This window comes from Perca flavescens, chromosome 9 (assembly GCF_004354835.1).
Source record: "Perca flavescens isolate YP-PL-M2 chromosome 9, PFLA_1.0, whole genome shotgun sequence".
In the NCBI taxonomy this organism is placed as follows: domain Eukaryota; kingdom Metazoa; phylum Chordata; class Actinopteri; order Perciformes; family Percidae; genus Perca; species Perca flavescens.
This window is the reverse complement of record NC_041339.1, coordinates 19638906-19656605: the sequence shown is the minus strand read 5'-3', so window position 1 is coordinate 19656605 and position 17700 is coordinate 19638906. Positions and strand designations below refer to the sequence as shown.

Here is a 17700-nt window from a genome sequence, read left to right as displayed (position 1 = left end):
GACATCTTACATGTGGAATATTAATACCGCAATGGTTAGAATTAACTATAAATATTAATGAGGATGTATGATACATTTTAATCCAGAAGTACCGAATTTAACTCACGTTCACCCCGCTTCCTTGTTATGGATTTGCCTTCTGCCAAATTGGCTGTGATCTCCCTCTCCAGCTCCAGGTCCTCCTTCAGCGCCTGCAGCTACAAGCAGAGATCAGAGTAATTAAACGCACCACAACATCACAGTATCAATACACCATCTATTCAGTGACTTTTGTAAGGAAGTATAGTTTGATGAATTTTCATTCAGAGCCTCATGTGTACTTGGAATTGTTTTTTTTTTTTCTTCCGAAAATAAGATGCAAACACTCCATGTATACACAAACACAAGATATTAACACTGTGGTAAACCATGTTCCAATTCACATTTTTTCCAAAGTTGCTTCAAGGTCAATCTGTAAATATTCTTACCTCCTCTAATTGAGCTAATTTATTGGCCAGCTCCAGACCTGCAGATAACAAATCCAGTCATCATCAAAGCAAATAATGCACTTGTGTTATTCATATTAGTTTCACAATTATTTATTTTTTTATCTCTCACCTAGAGGATCATCCTTTTCAACAGGAACTAAGCTATTGTGTAGTAACAGTGCTAGGATCTTGCTCTGATGATTTGTGTCTTCTTTTGGATTAAAAGCATTGTTTCCTGCACATACAAAGCAAATAAAAGTGCTCCCTGAATATCACAAAACATGAAACAGAAAATGTCACATCCATCCCATTTCATAGTTAGGCATCATCTCCTAAGCTGTTGCATTTTGGCAAAACTGAACCATTACACCAAAAATGGCACAAATTTAACAGATGCAGCATAACAGCATCCCCTAGCAGCATTTTCACTATATATAGACGTAAAACAATGATATTTTTGCACACTTACCAGGGTTAAATATGCTCTGTCCCTCCACATTTAGCACTCCTTGAAGTAGTAACAAACCCAGCAGTCCTAAGCAGTAGTTCACAACTGTAACCCTATCCATAGTACTCATTGTAAGGTCCCAAACTATCGCTGCACTACGAGCACTCCTTTAAGCAAGACTGCCTTGGGTCCATCCTGTCAATATATTTATCCTCTCAGGGACCAGGAGGAGGGGCCAGTCAGCCCCTTGCGTACTAAATCAATAGCTAGTCATCGTGGGTTTCGTCAATAAGCCACCTTTTACATGGAACATGGAGAGTCTGAGTAAAATATGGTAATCTGATCTGACGTAGGTGAGGCCGGTAACCCTACATCACTCTGACAAGGGCAAATCAAACCAAGAGAGGAAGGTATCAATCATCCTGTTGGTTATGTGAGACCAGAATCAGAGGTTCTTGGCACATGCAAGTCTTTTTCTTTTACATTAATTGCTTCTTTAAATAGATATGTGAAAGTGTGTTGTTGTTGGGAACGAGGGGTCAAATAAATTGATTCAGTCTCGAAGTGCATCATAGCCAGAGATGAGCTAATCTAAGGAAAACACATCTCAAACCTCTGCCAGAGAAGCAGGCACTGCTTGTGCAGTGTTAGGGAAATGAGCTAGCTGCCACCTGGCTTGTGAGGGTCTCATAAAAGCTGCCATGTACCCCTTCAGACTTGATTTAGGAGCCTGGTGACGTGCGGTGTCTCGCATCCAAGATCCTTTCATAAATCTATCAATTTAGTCACGCAGCTTTTGAATACAGAGCAGCTCAAGGACCCGATGAAGACTAAATCCAGCAATGTGGAACAACATGAAAGAGTCTTAGGGATCAAACCAGTAGTTTAAGTCATATAAAGTAAAATTAAATGGATTGATTAGGCAACTGAAAAAGTTATGTCACAAATACAGACAAACTAGACATAATTAGCAAGGGAAATAAATAAAAGCAGGGCAGCCTATTGTTCAAATCAAGTAAATGTCAGCTGCATGCACCAAGGCCTTATTCTTTCTCTAAATGATAAAGCATTGTTCAAAGCTTTTGCAAACAATGGAACCACATTTCTATTACTTATTATTCTTATTCTTTATTTATAAAGGACAACACACATTAATCAACATTTCTGTAAATGTGCCAGTATTAGCCAGTCGGCTAATTTTCAACTGTAGTCCTGTGGCCAGATGATTTTAGACCAGAGCAGCAGGAAGCAGCAAGACATTAGTACAGGTTAAACTATACAGATAGCAGTCAACAAGACACCATACAGACCACTAAAACAACAGATAAGTCTTCTCAATTAGCCATGCAGAGCTACAGGAAGCAGCAAAACATTAGCATAGCTACACATCAAACAGTATCCACATTAATTATAAGAAGCCATGCAAGCATCAGAACACAGCCAAGCAACATAGACCTAAGCCATCTTCTAGCACCGTTTAATGTGTGAGAAATATGTGGGCCGAAGTCATGTAGTAATCAATCCTGTTTCTGCTTCCAGCAAGTCCACTGCATCACTAATGAAAGAGACCAGGGCCACGTTGGACTCATAATATGTCACTGAAAAATAAACCACAAGACTAATTTAGCATTAAGTATGGACACAGTCCCTGGACGTCTAATGATGTTACTGACAGGCCAGAAAATGGACCACTAATACCAGTTGATTATAATTTATGTCCAGTAATGAAAATGAATTGGAAACAGGTGTTATGCAGGTGTGGTATACACCTGCAAGTTGAAATGCTGAACACTAGAGGGAGCAATTACATTAACGCAATCATAATACCAACTGCCGTGTGTGTGTGTGTGTGTGTGTGTGTGTGTGTGTGTGTGTGTGTGTGTGTGTGTGTGTGTGTGTGTAGAGAGAGAGAGAGAGAGAGAGAGAACAAGAAGAGCACATAGACAGCTTGTCTCCTCTTCAGTCAAACAAACACGCTTGTAGTCATTCTAACTATTGTTTTTAAACGTACGCCGCGTGCAGTTGCTCGAGGTATTTTTTATTCATTTGGACGATAGATTTAGCCCAGGGAGGTGATGAAGACTTCCTGTAGCTGCAGATGTCTAATTCCCTTGAGGAGAGAGCTGCGTCAAGACAACCTGCTGTAGCTGGAACTATACCGGAAGTGTGATAATTCGGTCTTAAAAATGTTATCGAAAGTTGCAAGCATGGCTGCCTTTCTAAGATGTTATGAGTATCCTTGGATTTAGGTAGTGTAAATGTTCTCGCAGATTCTTGCCTATGACTTGGGAATTATTATTTTACAGTTTGGTTATTTTGGATGCCATTAGGCTACTCAATACGCAATAAGTCTTGACATTTTTTGTATTTTAGCCACTATTGTTTTTAACAAATTGCAGCACTGTGCATTTTTGTGTCATCAAACCAGATAAACGTAATCTAATAACATTCAATCAAAAAGTCAAGGTTCACTTGTGAGATTTTTTTTTACTAATATCTCACTGCTTACTTGAGCAAATATAACTTGCTCTGATGCTATAGGCTATAGAACTTTTGTCAATTATTTTAAACAATTTGAAATGTAGGGGTGTCAAATCCTACATTTTAACATGAAAATGTAATGTATGTCTATTTTTCTCTGTGATCTTCTCACTGGTTGGAAGTTACAGGGCTTATTTTGAAAAAAATTATGCAGTGTAGGCTACTGTATTGGCAGCATTTTAACTGACGTCAGTCACTGACAGTGTCCTGAATGAAGCAGATTAGCTGAGTTTTAGTGTAACAATATTAATAAGTAATACCTAATATTGTTTTACTTTAATTGTCGCTTATTTGACCATGCATTGTTATTGTTATACAGAAACATTTAAAACTAAAGCTAAATTTCCAAGGGCTTTAAAATTCCACGTCTTTTATTTTGAAATCTCTAGCGGAAGTCGTGTGTTAAGTCGCCGTGACTTGGTGGGTTGGTTAGTTGGTTGAATGAAGGTTCAGGGAGGGACAGACGGACGCTCGTAGACAACCTGGCACGGTAGCTCTTCAGCAGAGTAGCTGCTAGGCAATTACAGCAGCGACGAATCGAGAGAGGGTGGCCTCCGAAATTAATCAAAAGGGCCGTCCAGCACCTGAACCATCAATCGGGTTTATGAGTAAAAGCGATCGATCAGCCTGCAGTTAACCTTCGGTGAAACGCGGGAGTGTTATTCAACGTCAACGGTTTCTTTTGACTTATTATCGGTGACAACATGGCTGAATGTAACGTTAGCATCGACAAGAATAAACTACCTGGAGTGAAAGAGGGTAACGTCCATAACATATTTGCTGGCTAAATGTGAAGTAAGCTAGCTGTTTCGCATGGTGACACTAGCGATGCTAATGAGTTGTATTATAACACAGGTGTTTCTTTTTGGTATTATGGTTGTGATGGTTGTTAGCACAGCTTGCTAGTTGATGCTAAGTCAGTAGTCTTAATGCTGGAGTCAGGTAGAACAGCACTGATTAGACTTCGGTTACAGGCGTCGTGCCAGATTGTGTGTTTCCAGTCAGAGCTAAGGCGAAACACTATTTTAGCATGGAGGTTGGCATAATGTATCTTCACATTTCAGATAACGTTAATTGGTTTGGAGTTAGGTGAAATGGTTTGTGGACAAAGGGACATAAAATGTAATGGATACCTTTTTCAAGTAGATTTGTAACCTTAATAGTGTTAAACACAATTTTAACATGTAAATATCTGTCATATCCACCGACCTTGGATATATAAGCAACCTGTTATTATTATAATAATAATAATAATAATAATAATAATAATTCTTAACTTATTCCAGCACCATTTGCACTTTTGCATTGCCCTGTATTACAGTTTACAATCCTCATAAAGCTCTTTGTTTACATGTGTATCTGTAGGTATGTACTTATATCTGTACATAGTAGTCGTATGTCTGTTTACTTTGTTGAGCTTTGTTGTCCTTGTTTTAGCCGTATGGCTAGTTCTGTGTATGTACTTTGAGATACAACAAAAAGCTGGAGTCAAAATACTATTGTTCACATTTAATTAAAGCTGATTCTGATTCAAACAATCTGGCAGTTTGACCAGTTGGAAAACCCGTTTGTGGAAATACAGCGTAGGAACCAGGTGATTTGTAGCCTAATCCCATATAGGTGTTTTCCTGTTGTAAGGTATGTGGAGTACAAGATGCATTGTCTGTTGTGATGATGAAAGCAGCATGGACAGTGGCCTCTCTTTTTTTGATTTTCATATCCGCCATATCCGGTTACACTTTGCTTTTGGCTGTAAAGTCAGCTTAGAAACATTATCTTGAAAGACTTGGTCACCAGCAAGACAAAAACAACGGCAACCCCATCCCTCATAACTTTTATACACACTCAAAACTTCTTATTCTTCTGCGGTTAACTGATGTGAAGGTGAAAAGCAGATGGAGAGTGTGGCTTTTACACTGAAGCAGATTTTGGATGGGATGCTGTGCTGGAGGGAAGGACCCGTCCTGTTAGTGTGAAGCAGCTGCTCAGCAGGATGCTTGTTATTCTGGTCAGAGAGAGAGAAGGATCGTGCATTCCCACTGCTTGGCTAGTCTGCAGAGGGAAAGCTGCTGGAAAAGTTTCAGTTTCACCCCTTGTGTGTTAGGAAAATAATAAAAAAAAAAAAAAAGTGAGCTGTCTACTTGTACTGCTATACTGTAACTCTCAGATGATCTGGGCTTATAACTGGCCATTTCGCTCTGCACATGAAGCACTGAGACTTGAGTCTTTGTGCATCGTGGTGTCAGGCTGATTTTCTCTTTCCAGCGCAACACGATCAAATGATGGTGTGAGAACTTAAAACCGTAGCAGATGTAGTCCATCTGTCACTTGTTGCTTGGTGTCATGAAAACAAGACCCAGTTCAATACGGCATTTTTCCAAAATGTTGACTTTCAAAAGATTTTTAAGGAACTGTCACACAAACCCAAATTGTTACTGTAGTTAAAAGGACTAGTGTTTTGCGCTATACAGGCCAGAATAAATCTCAGGTTTCTTGGCTTAGAAGATTAAGCATATGGTTGAAAAAGGCCTGGTCTGTATTAATCAAATCCTGTACTGATCGGAGGCAGTGGGGGGCTTTGTGGAGGTCTCGCCCTTCTCTTCGCAGCATCTGTTTGAATCCAACAATCCTCCCGGTCACCTCGCATTGTTTCAAATCAGGAAATCTGGACCACTCAACATGTTTTATTTGAATCCCAGGTGTTTTTGTGCTTGTCAATAATGCACACTAACACATAGTCATAGATTGTTGCTGGTTGTTAATTTTTTATGTGGATGAGGTCATCTTTGTGAGAGCAGATGATGGCCTGTGAGCATGGCAGTGTGTGGTTACTGAGTGTGGCTATGCTCTGTAATGAAAGCTGAGAGGAAGAGAGCTGTAAATATGAGATTAGTGTTAGAGCTGGGCAATAAATCAATATTATATCGATATCGTGATATGTGACTAGATATCGTCTTAGATTTTGGATATCGTAATATGGCATAAGTGGTGTTTTTTCCTGGTTTTAAAGGCTGCATTACAGTAAAGTGATGTCATTTTCTGAACTTATCAGACTGTTGTAACTGTTATATTTTTTGCCTTTACCCACTTAGTCATTATATCCACATTACTGATGATTATTTATCAAAAATTTCATTGTGTAAATATTTTGTGGAAGCACCAATAGTCAACATTACAATATCGTTGCAGTATCGATCGAGGTATTTGGTCAAAAATATCATGATATTTGATTTTCTCCATATGGCCCAGCCCTAATTAGTGTCAAAGAAAATTGTATATATAAATGATGATGTACGATATGAATAAGTTTCATCGTATAACAAGAGTAGGTAAAAGAAATATCCTGACTACGTTTTAATCTTTAGTTTGGTCTTCACTGAAGACAACTGCTGGCAACAGCAGTGTTGCATGGCTGCTTGCAAGATGAAATCATGGCTTAATTTTGTTCTTCTATATTTGATGCAATGATGTTTACACACGTTTTGCGGCTGAATAAGAGTTTCTTACTGCAGCATTTTAAGATATATGCTAAACAGGGTGGTTAAATCCATGTTGACTGAACCGTAGAAGCGAACGCTTTAAAGTACATGAGTCCTATGGTCCACATCCCTAGTTGGCTGAGGCTGTGAGAAAGGTCTTACAGTTCCCCTTAGCTTTTACTGTTTCCTACACAGGAATCTGTCAGCATTTGAAGACTGGTGGATCCCAAATATTCAAAGAAAGAAAAGTGGCCTCATTTCAGTACCATTTAGATTGATGTGGTGTGTTGGTATCAGGTCTGTATGAGGGAAAACTCCCCTCATGCAACCGTTTGCACAATTGTTTCCGCAATGAATGTTCAGGGTTTTGGCAGTATCTGGATTATTGAAACCATAAATGGAAAGTCTGCTCTAGTTAAAATTTGTTGTGAAGATGTAAGATGAAAACAAGCAGTAAAGTATGTCACTCTCTGTATACAGATAAGATCATGATTTTAGCCATACATGTCCAGTTGGCAGAGTTTACAGCTGAGAAAACCGGCCAAATAAAATTATAATCTGCTGTCAAAAACTTTAGTAAATGACTCACTGGTAAATACAGTGGGGAGAACAAGTATTTGATACACTGCCAATTTTGCAGGTTTTCCCACTTACAAAGCATGTAGAAGTCTGTAATTTTTAATCATAGGTACTCTTCAACTGTGAGTGACGGAATCTAAAACAAAAATCCAGAAAATCACATTGTAAGATTTTTAAGTAATTAATTTGCATTTTATTGCATGACATAAGTATTTGATACATCAGAAAAGCAGAGCTTAATATTTGGTACAGAAACCTTTGTTTGCAATTACAGAGATCATGTTTCCTGTAGTTCTTGACCAGGTTTGCACACACTGCAGCAGGAATTTTGGCCCACTCCTCCATACAGACCTTCTCCAGATCCTTCAGGTTTTGGGGCTGTCACTGGGCAATATGGACTTTCAGCTCCCTCCAAAGATTTTCTATTGGGTTCAGGTCTGGAGACTGTCTAGGCCACTCCAGGACCTTGAGATGCTTCATACGAAGCCACGGCCCATCTTCAATGTTCTTACTGAGGGGAGGTTGTTGGCCAAAAATCTCGTGATACATGGTCCCATCCATCCTCCCCTCAATATGGTGCAGTCGTCCTGTCCTCTTTGCAGAAAAGCATCCCCAAAGAATGATGTTTCCACCTCCATACTTCACGGTTGGGATGGTGTTCTTGGGGTTGTACTCATCCTTCTTTCTCAAAACACGGCGAGTGGAGTTTAGACCAAAAAGCTCTATTTTTGTCTCATCAGACCACATGACCTTCTCCCATTCCTCCTCTGGATCATCCAGATGGTCATTAGCAAACTTCAGACGGGCCTGGACATGCGCTGGCTTGAGCAGGGGGACCTTGCATGCGCTGGAAGATTTTAATCCATGACGGCGTAGTGTGTTATTAATGGTTTTCTTTGAGACTGTGGTCCCAGCTCTCTTCAGGTCATCGACCAGGTCCTGCCGTCTAGTTCTGGGCTGATCCCTCACCTTCCTCATGATCATTGATTCCCCACGAGGTGAGATCTTGCATGGAGCCCCAGACCGAGGGAGATTGACCGTCAACTTGAACATCTTCCATTTTCTAATAATTGCACCAACAGTTGTTGCCTTCTCACTAAGCTGCTTGCCTATTGTCCTGTAGCCCATCTCAGCCTTATGCAGGTCTACAATTTTATCCCTGATGTCCTTACACAGCTCTCTGATCTTGGCCATTGTGGAGAGGTTGGAGTCTGTTTGAGTGTGTGGACAGGTGTCTTTTATACAGGTAACGAGTTCAAACAGGTGCAGTGAATGCAGGTAATGAGCGGAGAACAGGAGGGCTTCTTAAAGAAAAACTAACAGGTCTGTGAGACACAGAATTCTTACTGGTTGGTAGTAGAAATGTTCGATACTGCCTAAAACGCTAGTATCGGTATCGGGAAGTACTGGAGTTTATGCACCGATCCAATACCACGTAATAAAGCCCTAAAGAAAATCTACATTAAAGTAGTTTATTTCTGTTCTTTTTCCGTTATAACTGACTGTCAAACTGGAGAATAAAAGAAAGTTCTGGGGCATTCATTGTTTGTGTTTGTTCATGTTTCACAAAGAGTTTAACCTGAGCCAGACCGACAACAAAGATAGAAATCATATCACATCCATACAGGGATTGTAGTATACAGCTGTTAAAACATAATGAAATATATGACACTCTGGTATCGGATCGGTACTCGGTATCGGCCGATACGCAAGTTCAGGTATCGGAATCTGTATTGGGAAGCAAAAAAGTGGTATCGGGCCATCTCTAGTTGGTAGGTGATCAAATACTTACAGTACAGGCAAAAAGTTTGGACACACCTTCTCATTCAATGCGTTTCCTTTATTTTCATGACTATTTGCATCGTAGATTCTCACTGAAGGCATCAAAACTATGAATGAACACATATGGAATTATGTACTTAACAAAAAAGTGTGTAATAACTGAAAGCATGTCTTATATTTTAGATTCTTCAAAGTAGCCACCCTTTGCTTTTTTGATAACTCTGCAAACCCTTGGTGTTCTCTCAATGAGCTTCATGAGGTAGTCACCTGAAATGGTTTTCACTTCACAGGTGTGCTTTGTCAGGGTTAATTAGTGGATTTTTTTCCCTTATTAATAAAAAAGCAAAGGGTGGCTACTTTTGAAGAATCTAAAATATAAGACTTGTTTTCAGTTATTTCACACTTTTTTGTTAAGTACATAATTCCATATGTGTTCATTCATAGTTTTGATGCCTTCAGTGAGAATCTACAATGTAAATAGTCATGAAAATAAAAAGGAAATGCATTGAATAAGGTGTGTCCAAACTTTTGGCCTGTACTGTATGTCATGCAATAAAATGCAAATTATTTATTTAAAAATCATACAATGGGATTTTCTGGATTTTTATTTTAGATTCCGTCTCTCACAGTTGAAGTGTACCTATGACCTCTACATGCTTTGTAAGTAGGAAAACCTGCAAAATTGGCAGTGTATCAAATACTTCTCCCCACTGTAGGTTTGTTCAAAAGATTAGATCTTCTGCTGTCTGCAATATTTTAGGTTTGAGCTTTGATAAGATTCATTCACTCATTAATTCTTTGTGGGTGATAAGTGTATTGTTATTGTAAAATACATGAATATACATGTATCTATGTCTGTACTGATACACACACACACAGTGTTTTTCGTAGCGGGGAGTTTTACTTGTGTACTGTATTTGCCTGCTTGTCACATTTTGTCAGCCAGTTCAGGGACTCAAACCGGCAGCTTGTCAGTAATAAGCCTACTTCTCGCTTCTTAATGCCTCTCGCACCTCTAAACAACTTTTAAGAAAAAGTCTTTATTTAGGCTTTACTGTCTGAGGGTGGATGATGGTTCCTCATTCACAGTTTCACTTCATGTTGTTGCAGACAGAAAATAACCAAACCACAGCTCACTTGCCAGCTGGCCAAACTTTTTATCAGATTAAGAAAAACAGTTTGTCCCAGTTTCTAATCTGTGAAACCTAGACGTACGGTTTTTAAATGTCTCATATCATATTAAAATATTCAATAAATTATTAAACAGATCTTTTGATTTTGGTTCAATATCCTCTAATAGTCATATGGCTCACAAGGCAAATCCATACATCATGTAAGCTCATCAAATAAAGAGCCACTGAACATTCAAAAAAAAAAAAATCACAAATTAAATCTATCCTAAATTCCATTGACAGCAAATGCGTTTGGCTGCTTGTGTGTTCTGGTTAACCCATGAAACTTGGCCTCCTGTTTTGATTGTGAGTTAGATTTTAGGTAATTTTTCAATGTAGGCAGAGGGGCCGGATGTTAAGCACCTGAAACTGTGAATGTCTGAGATCTAACATCTCAACTGCTGGGCTTGTTTGACTTTTACTAGATAACTGAATGAGTCAGAATGAGTTGAAACTAATTTTTAACTTTGTATTTCTCAGTATTGTTTTTCAATTTCAGTCTTTCTTTTTTTCCCAGTGTGCCGGGACTTTGCTGTGCTGGAGGACCACTGCCTGGCCTATAACCTCCAGGAGCAAGAGTGTAAGAAACTACAAACTAGCCATGTTTTTTGATTTCTTCTTCCCAGCTCCCATGCTTTACCCTTAAGAGACAGTGAACTCTTTGTTTCAAACTGGGGACTCCTGCTTTGCTGCTTTTAACGGGACTGATCTGTGATCAACTTCAGTCGGAGAAAGGCTTGCTGCTTTACTAAGATGAAAAAATGTTTAGAGTTCATACAGATACTGGGCGTCTGTTTAAAGACTTAAGTCATTTATTGTAATGTTTTCTGCATCAGACCCGTTACGTCACTGTGGATGGTTTTTGTCAAGCTACCCTGCTGCATTCGTCCTGTAGGTCGCTTAATAGTGTGACTCAGTGTCAGCGCTATCGAGTCTCAAAGCAGGATCAGCCAGGAATCACCAAGAACTAGTGTATGAAATTTTGTTTACAAATTCAAGGCTCATTGATCAGGGTGTGACTGTGGTGTTCATGTGGGTCCCTGCACATGCAGGAATACCAGGTAATGAGCGAGTGGATAAATTGGCAAAGGAGGCAGTCATGAAGGGAAGTGTAGAACTGAATAGTAAACTATCAAAATCAGAGGGGAAAAGCATTGTGTGGGAAGAAATTTCCAAACAGTGGCAACACTATTTGGAACTGGAGTGTGTACTGTTGTCTGTCATTGTATGTTGCTATGTTATAGCGGTGCTTTTGACGTGGCAGAAAGAGAGACAGGCAGAAATGCAACTGTAGCTAGCCAGTACGGCTCAACAAAAATGGATGCTACAATGAATACTGCTACCACTGCTGCTGATACCGCAAACACTCTTTCCACGACGGCCTGTGATAGCTGCGTCGGTTTTAACGAGGGCAGTGCACTTTTAATCAAGGCAAATAAACAAATAGCAAACCTCAAAGAAGATATCCTACGGCTGTCGGAAGAACTTCGGAGGAAGGACTCCTTATCGTCCAGTTATGTAGACCTGGCCTGTAGACCGTCTCGGAAGTTGGCTTCTCTTGACTCAACCCTGCAGGACACTGTGACATGGGACCCAGCCGCATGTCAGTGGCCCTCTTCGTGCTCTACTCCACTCCATGGGTCAACTTGGGTTGACGTGGTGGTCCGCAGACGCAAGAAGGGCTCCTCTAACTGAACTTTGTCCACCTGACTGTTGTTTTATCAGTACTCCCAGGACCTCAGGTCGTGGTGGAGGACTCGCACTGGTATATAAAGGCTGCTTTCAAAGTCGGACAGTACCCAGTAGAGTTTTTTCCTCATTTGAACTGCAGGTTACCAAAGTTGGTAATTCTAATCCATTTTATTGTATTTTAATTTATCGACCACCTGGTTCTAATAGGTCTTTTTTTCTGAATTTAGCGATTTTCTATCATCCATTATTATGTTGGATAACGTTATTATGGTAGGAGGTTTTAATATCCATGTTGACGATTTGTCTAGTACTTTAGCTGCAGACTTTCTTAATGTAACTGAGGCTTTTAATTTTATCCAGCATGTTTCTGACCACACACATTGGGGGTCACACTTTGGACCTTGTTTTTACGCATGTTTTTAACATTGACTCTGTTTGCACTGAGGAACTGCATATTACTGACCATGATTGTGTTTTTTTTTATTTAACAAAACAAAACCCTAAAATCCTTTTTGAAACATCAATAATATTGTCAGTCCTGCACCTCCTGAAGTGCCATATTTTTCAAACAAGGATTGCAATGACTTTCTCAAGTTCTTTGTAAAGAAAATCAGTGATGTCAGAAATGGAATTATCCCTTCGACTACTCCATTTTCGGCTCACTCAATCAGGCCACCAATCATGAACCATTTTGCTCCAATCTCGCTACAAGAACTCACTGATCTGGTTAGCAGTATGAAATCTTCCTCGAGCCCAGGAGATATAATACCAACTTCATTATTTAAAAATGTTCTTGGGTCTGTGAGTACTTGGGTTCTCGCTATACTCAACAGCTCTCTGAAATCTGGTTGTGTCCCTTTTATATTTTAAACATGCAAGTGTGCAGCCACTTTTAAAGAAAACCAACCTGGATACATCACTGCCGGAAAATTATAGGCCCATTTCGAAAATGCCTTTTATCTCCAAAATTATAGAAAAAGTTGTTGCTAAACCGCTCATTGCTGTTTTGAATGCACACAACATTTTAGACAAATTTCAACCTGGTTTCCGTCAAACACTCAACTGAAACCGCTCTTCTTAGAGTGTCCAACGATTTATTAATGTCCTCTGACAAGGGTCAATGCTCTGTTTTGGTGCTGCTGGATCTTAGTGCCGCTTTCGATACTGTGGATCATAACATCATGCTTGAAAGACTTAAGCATTGGGTTGGTATCTCAGGAAGCGCCCTGGATTGGTTCACCTCCTATCTATCAGAAAGAAGTTTCTCAGTGTATCTTGGCCCCTATTCCTCAGAAACCGCGGCCCTTTCCTGCGGGGTGCTGCAGGGTTCTGTGTTAGGTCCGCTTTTGTTTGCATTGTACATGCTCCCCCTGGGACATATAATTAGCCAAGTTGGAGATATTTCTTATCACTTATATGCAGATGACATCCAGCTGTATGTCTCTTTTGAGCCAGAAGACACTGACAAAGTGTTGAAATTGCTTAGATGTTTCAATTTGATTAAGGATTGGCTCGCAAACAACTTTCTACAGCTAAATGAAAATAAGACGAAGTCCTTATTGTTGCTCCGGACCCTATAGTTTCGAAGATTAGTCAGCTGCTGGGCTCCTTGTCCTCAGCTGTTAAGTCCAAACTAAACAATCTTGGTGTAATATTTGATAATAACATGTACTTGGATCAACATATTAAATCTCTGATCTGCACGTGTTTCTTTCAATTAAGAAACATTGCCAAAATTAGAGGAACTGTTTCACATTCTGAGCTTGAGATGATTATTCATGCTTTTATTTCATCTCGGCTTGATTACTGCAACTATTTTCACCTGTCTCAGCAAATCATCCCAGGACCGTTTACAACTAGTCCAGAATTCTGCTGCAAGGCTGCTAACCAGGTCTAGCAAGATGTCGCACATCACTCCAGTTTTATACACCTTACATTGGCTTCCGATTAACGACAGGATCAAATTTAAAGTTTTGGTTCTGACTTATAAAGCTTTCACGGTCAGGCTCCAGCGTATATCTCGGACCTGCTCCATTCATACACTACAAATAGGCCCCTCAGGTCTTCTAACCAGGGATTACTGGTTGTCCCACGCACCGGTTTAAAGACTAGAGGTGACCGTTCCTTTGAAGCGTTGGCTCCAAACCTGTGGAATGCGCTTCCTACTGTCTTACGATCTGCAGTCTCTGTTGAAGCTTTTAAAAAGCAGCTGAAGACGCACTTGTTTAAATTTGCTTTTGATTCATTTATGTAAAATGTTGTCTTTTAATGACTTTTATCTTTATTGTTGTATAATTTACTATGTTTTGTACAAATTTTTATCATGTGAAGCACTTTGTGATTCTGTCTGTGAAAGGTGCTATATCAAATAAACTTATTATTATTATTATTATTATTATTATTATTATTATTATTAATGCTTACTTTTCAAAATAACAAACGAAGGATGTTTTTAGAGAGTACCAGTAGAAAAATGAATGCAGTCCACATAGCTCCTCTTTTCTCTTCTGGAAATTTTTTCAAGTGTAACAAACTGCAGCGTCAGTGGCTGCTGCCTGCTTAAGCCTACATAAACCCTGCTGAGGCCACACAGTTAACTGTGTGAATGGTGCAGGATGCTACAACAATACTGTATCAGGGCTGGACTGTGGCAGACTACAGTGGACTGGTGCATGTGATTTGTTTGGATCACATTTAATTTGTTTGTGCTACAGTTGTAGCACAGAGAAGCTGGATCTCAACTGAAGTTAGATGGCACAGTCAGCTTAGCAAGGGTTTTTATGGAACGCACTGTGAAATACTATTGTCTCTAACTCTGTGTGGGTGTGGAAGTGAAGTGTTTGTCCCTGCATGTCTCATTAGATTAGCTGGGGCTTTTATGTGAGCTCATATGTGTGTAATTAGCCGTCATCTTTTTCACATGATTTGAAAAGGCACTTTGGAGACTCACTAAAGAGGGGTTGTTCCCTTGCTGCTGTTTCTTTCTTCTTCTTTTTTTGTGTATGTGCATTAGGAATCTCGTGGTTACAACTCTTACACGTTCCATTCTCTTATTAAAAGCTTCTTCTGCTTTATTGTTTCAAGTTGAAATTGTACAGCGCTGCTGTTCCCTCACTGTAGGTCATCTCCTGTTGAGTCCGGTTGAAAGGATATTTTCTGACCCAGACATACAAGGCCTTCCTTTTCAGAAACAAATGAATATCTGCAGTTGAACAATAGCCACCAACCTCCTCATATCCTTTACCTGCACTCATTCATAAAGAAATGACAGGATCCAACAGAAAGAAGCTACTGCTTTTTTAGGTTGTGCAGGACATTGGCCAGTTACTGTTCAGATTTCTCTGGTGAGCTTTTGATTTGAAGGGATGGATACATTTAGAGTTTAGACAGTGGAAACATGAGCACTTTCACTTATATCTGCACTGGACAATAGTTTGTTTTTTCTGTTTCCATAAATATGTCACCATAAAAGGGTAGATTTTACAACAAGATCTGCAAGAAAGAAGGCCAGATGTCACCCAGCCATACCCTAAGTGTAGAGTAGGCTCTGTTTTAGCTGTGATTAATTCGGTTTTGGCTGGCCTGCCCTTGTGTTGCCATTAACCTGTTTAAAGCTTTAGTGATCCATGGCTTGTTGCTCCTTTTTTTTCTCCCACTAACTGATCTGCTTTGAGCTGGGAAAATCTTTGTTTCCTTTGACCCCAGAGGTCACTGAGAAGATTGCTGGTTGACATAGCCTGACACACTTTTTATTTTTTATTTTTTCCCCCCCACACTTTTTTTCCGTGGATCACGTCAACAGATGGCCATCCCAAAAGGGGCTTTTTAGCAAATTCACTTCAAGTCGTCACTTCAGTAGTTAAAGCTGGCTTTTATTTCCATTCAAAATGTTGAGCAAATCACGCATGGAAACCATTTCTTTATGACCGTGTCAGCACTTGGCATGCTTGTTTCTGGAATGTGTTTTCTTTATTTCAGTGTACAGCTCCCCACTGGTATGTCTGAGGTTCAGCTAGTCCAACATTTCTTACCCTGACTCCCCTTTTCTTGAATGATGTGAGACCTTTTCAAGGTTGGGTTTGTTGAATGAGCAGATGTCACAATGTCCGGCCATGTGTTGTTTTTTTTTTGTCTTGAAACGTGAATCAATTTTCCTGTTGAGAAATGTGGCAGTGGATAAATGATGTGGCAGTGGATAAATGATAGCCTTATCTTGAGTTGTGACATCAGTTTTGCCCCTCAAATATATTTTTCTAAGGTGTCATCAACTTAAACAATTGATCAGCATCATCCAAACAAAATCGATGTCAACCCCTTGACTTTTTATCAGGTCGCCACAGCTGTGACTCAGTTTCCTCTTTCAATCCCACCAGTCAGAAAGCAGAAACTTTATGGAGCCTCTCACGGGGTAAATTGCCAAACGCAATTTGGTCCTTTTCCCATGAAAGCTGGGAACAGATCGATAGCCAGGTGAAACAGAGCTGAGTGAGTAAGTGATGCTCTCCATGCTCACCAAGTGCTTGGAGTGCGTCAGCAAGCAGGATTTATCATCTGTTATGGCCAACAAGGTGCCATCAATCAACCTTGGCACCTCAGCTGCGAACATTAATTTCTCAGTGAATAAGAGCATTTATTACCAGAGACTGAAGCGTCTGTGTCCTCAACGTTTATCGTCTTCTCTTCAGAACATATAAACAACACTACTGCTCCTCAGAGAGGAAACCATCAAGAATGTGTGGATCTTTTAAATAAATGGTTACACTTACTTGAAGGTAGCTACATAAGAGTGACATGACACTGTCATGAATGTGTCATAAACATTATAAGCAAGTAATAAACGTTTATAACATAACGCTTCTTTTAGTAAGTGTCATTCGGTTTTTATCATGACAAGTTAGGGTTAGGGTTCATGTGTCATGACTGTCTCATGACAGTGTCATGTGTTCATGCTCTGCTGCTCATCATTCATCTACCTTTATTCCTCATCGTTAGTGCTAATCCTGCTTTGTGTGTACACAAGTTTTAAGAGCAGGTTTTATGTGTTTGTGTCTAACAGTTGAGAGCCACTTGGCGTCTAACGTCAATAAGAGCCGTCTGGTGCAGAAGGACCTGCAGGTGGCCAAGAAGCTGCAGGAGGAGGAGGATCAGAGGGCCAAGGGCCAGGCCCAGAAACAGCATGTTGACATGTGGGTTGCACGCTCACTCACTCACTCACTCACTCATTCCATTTGATTACATCTATATCAAAACATAATCCCAATATAAGAAATTGACAATACAACCATACACACAGAAGTAGGTGGATGTAGATAAGGCGACCTATTTGATTATTACCTTGTAAATTAAATTAATGAATTAGTAATGTTACTGACTCTGTTAGTTAATGCATTTACTTGAAAGTTGTTATCTGGTTATAATTCTACACAGTATAATCATCTAGCTGTAGCTATAGCTATCCTTTTAATAGCAGAAATACAAAACTGTATTGGTTTAATTTCGAATTATACTTTGCAATAATAGCTGGCCGTTTTGAAATAGCC

General features: G+C 39.7%; 1 protein-coding gene across 2 annotated transcripts in view; it reads left to right on the top strand.

Annotated features, from left to right (window-relative positions):
* The first annotated feature begins 3878 nt into the window (after positions 1-3878).
* ccdc50a (coiled-coil domain containing 50a) overlaps positions 3879-17700 on the top strand; it is a 29117-nt gene continuing 15295 nt past the window's right edge. For both annotated transcript variants that reach the window (XM_028588339.1, XM_028588338.1), the window contains exons 1-3: positions 3879-4215; positions 10986-11048; positions 17217-17346. In XM_028588339.1, the coding sequence (XP_028444140.1) occupies positions 4161-4215; positions 10986-11048; positions 17217-17346 (248 nt within the window). In that variant the 5' untranslated portion in view covers positions 3879-4160. The remainder of the gene's footprint in view (positions 4216-10985; positions 11049-17216; positions 17347-17700) is intronic.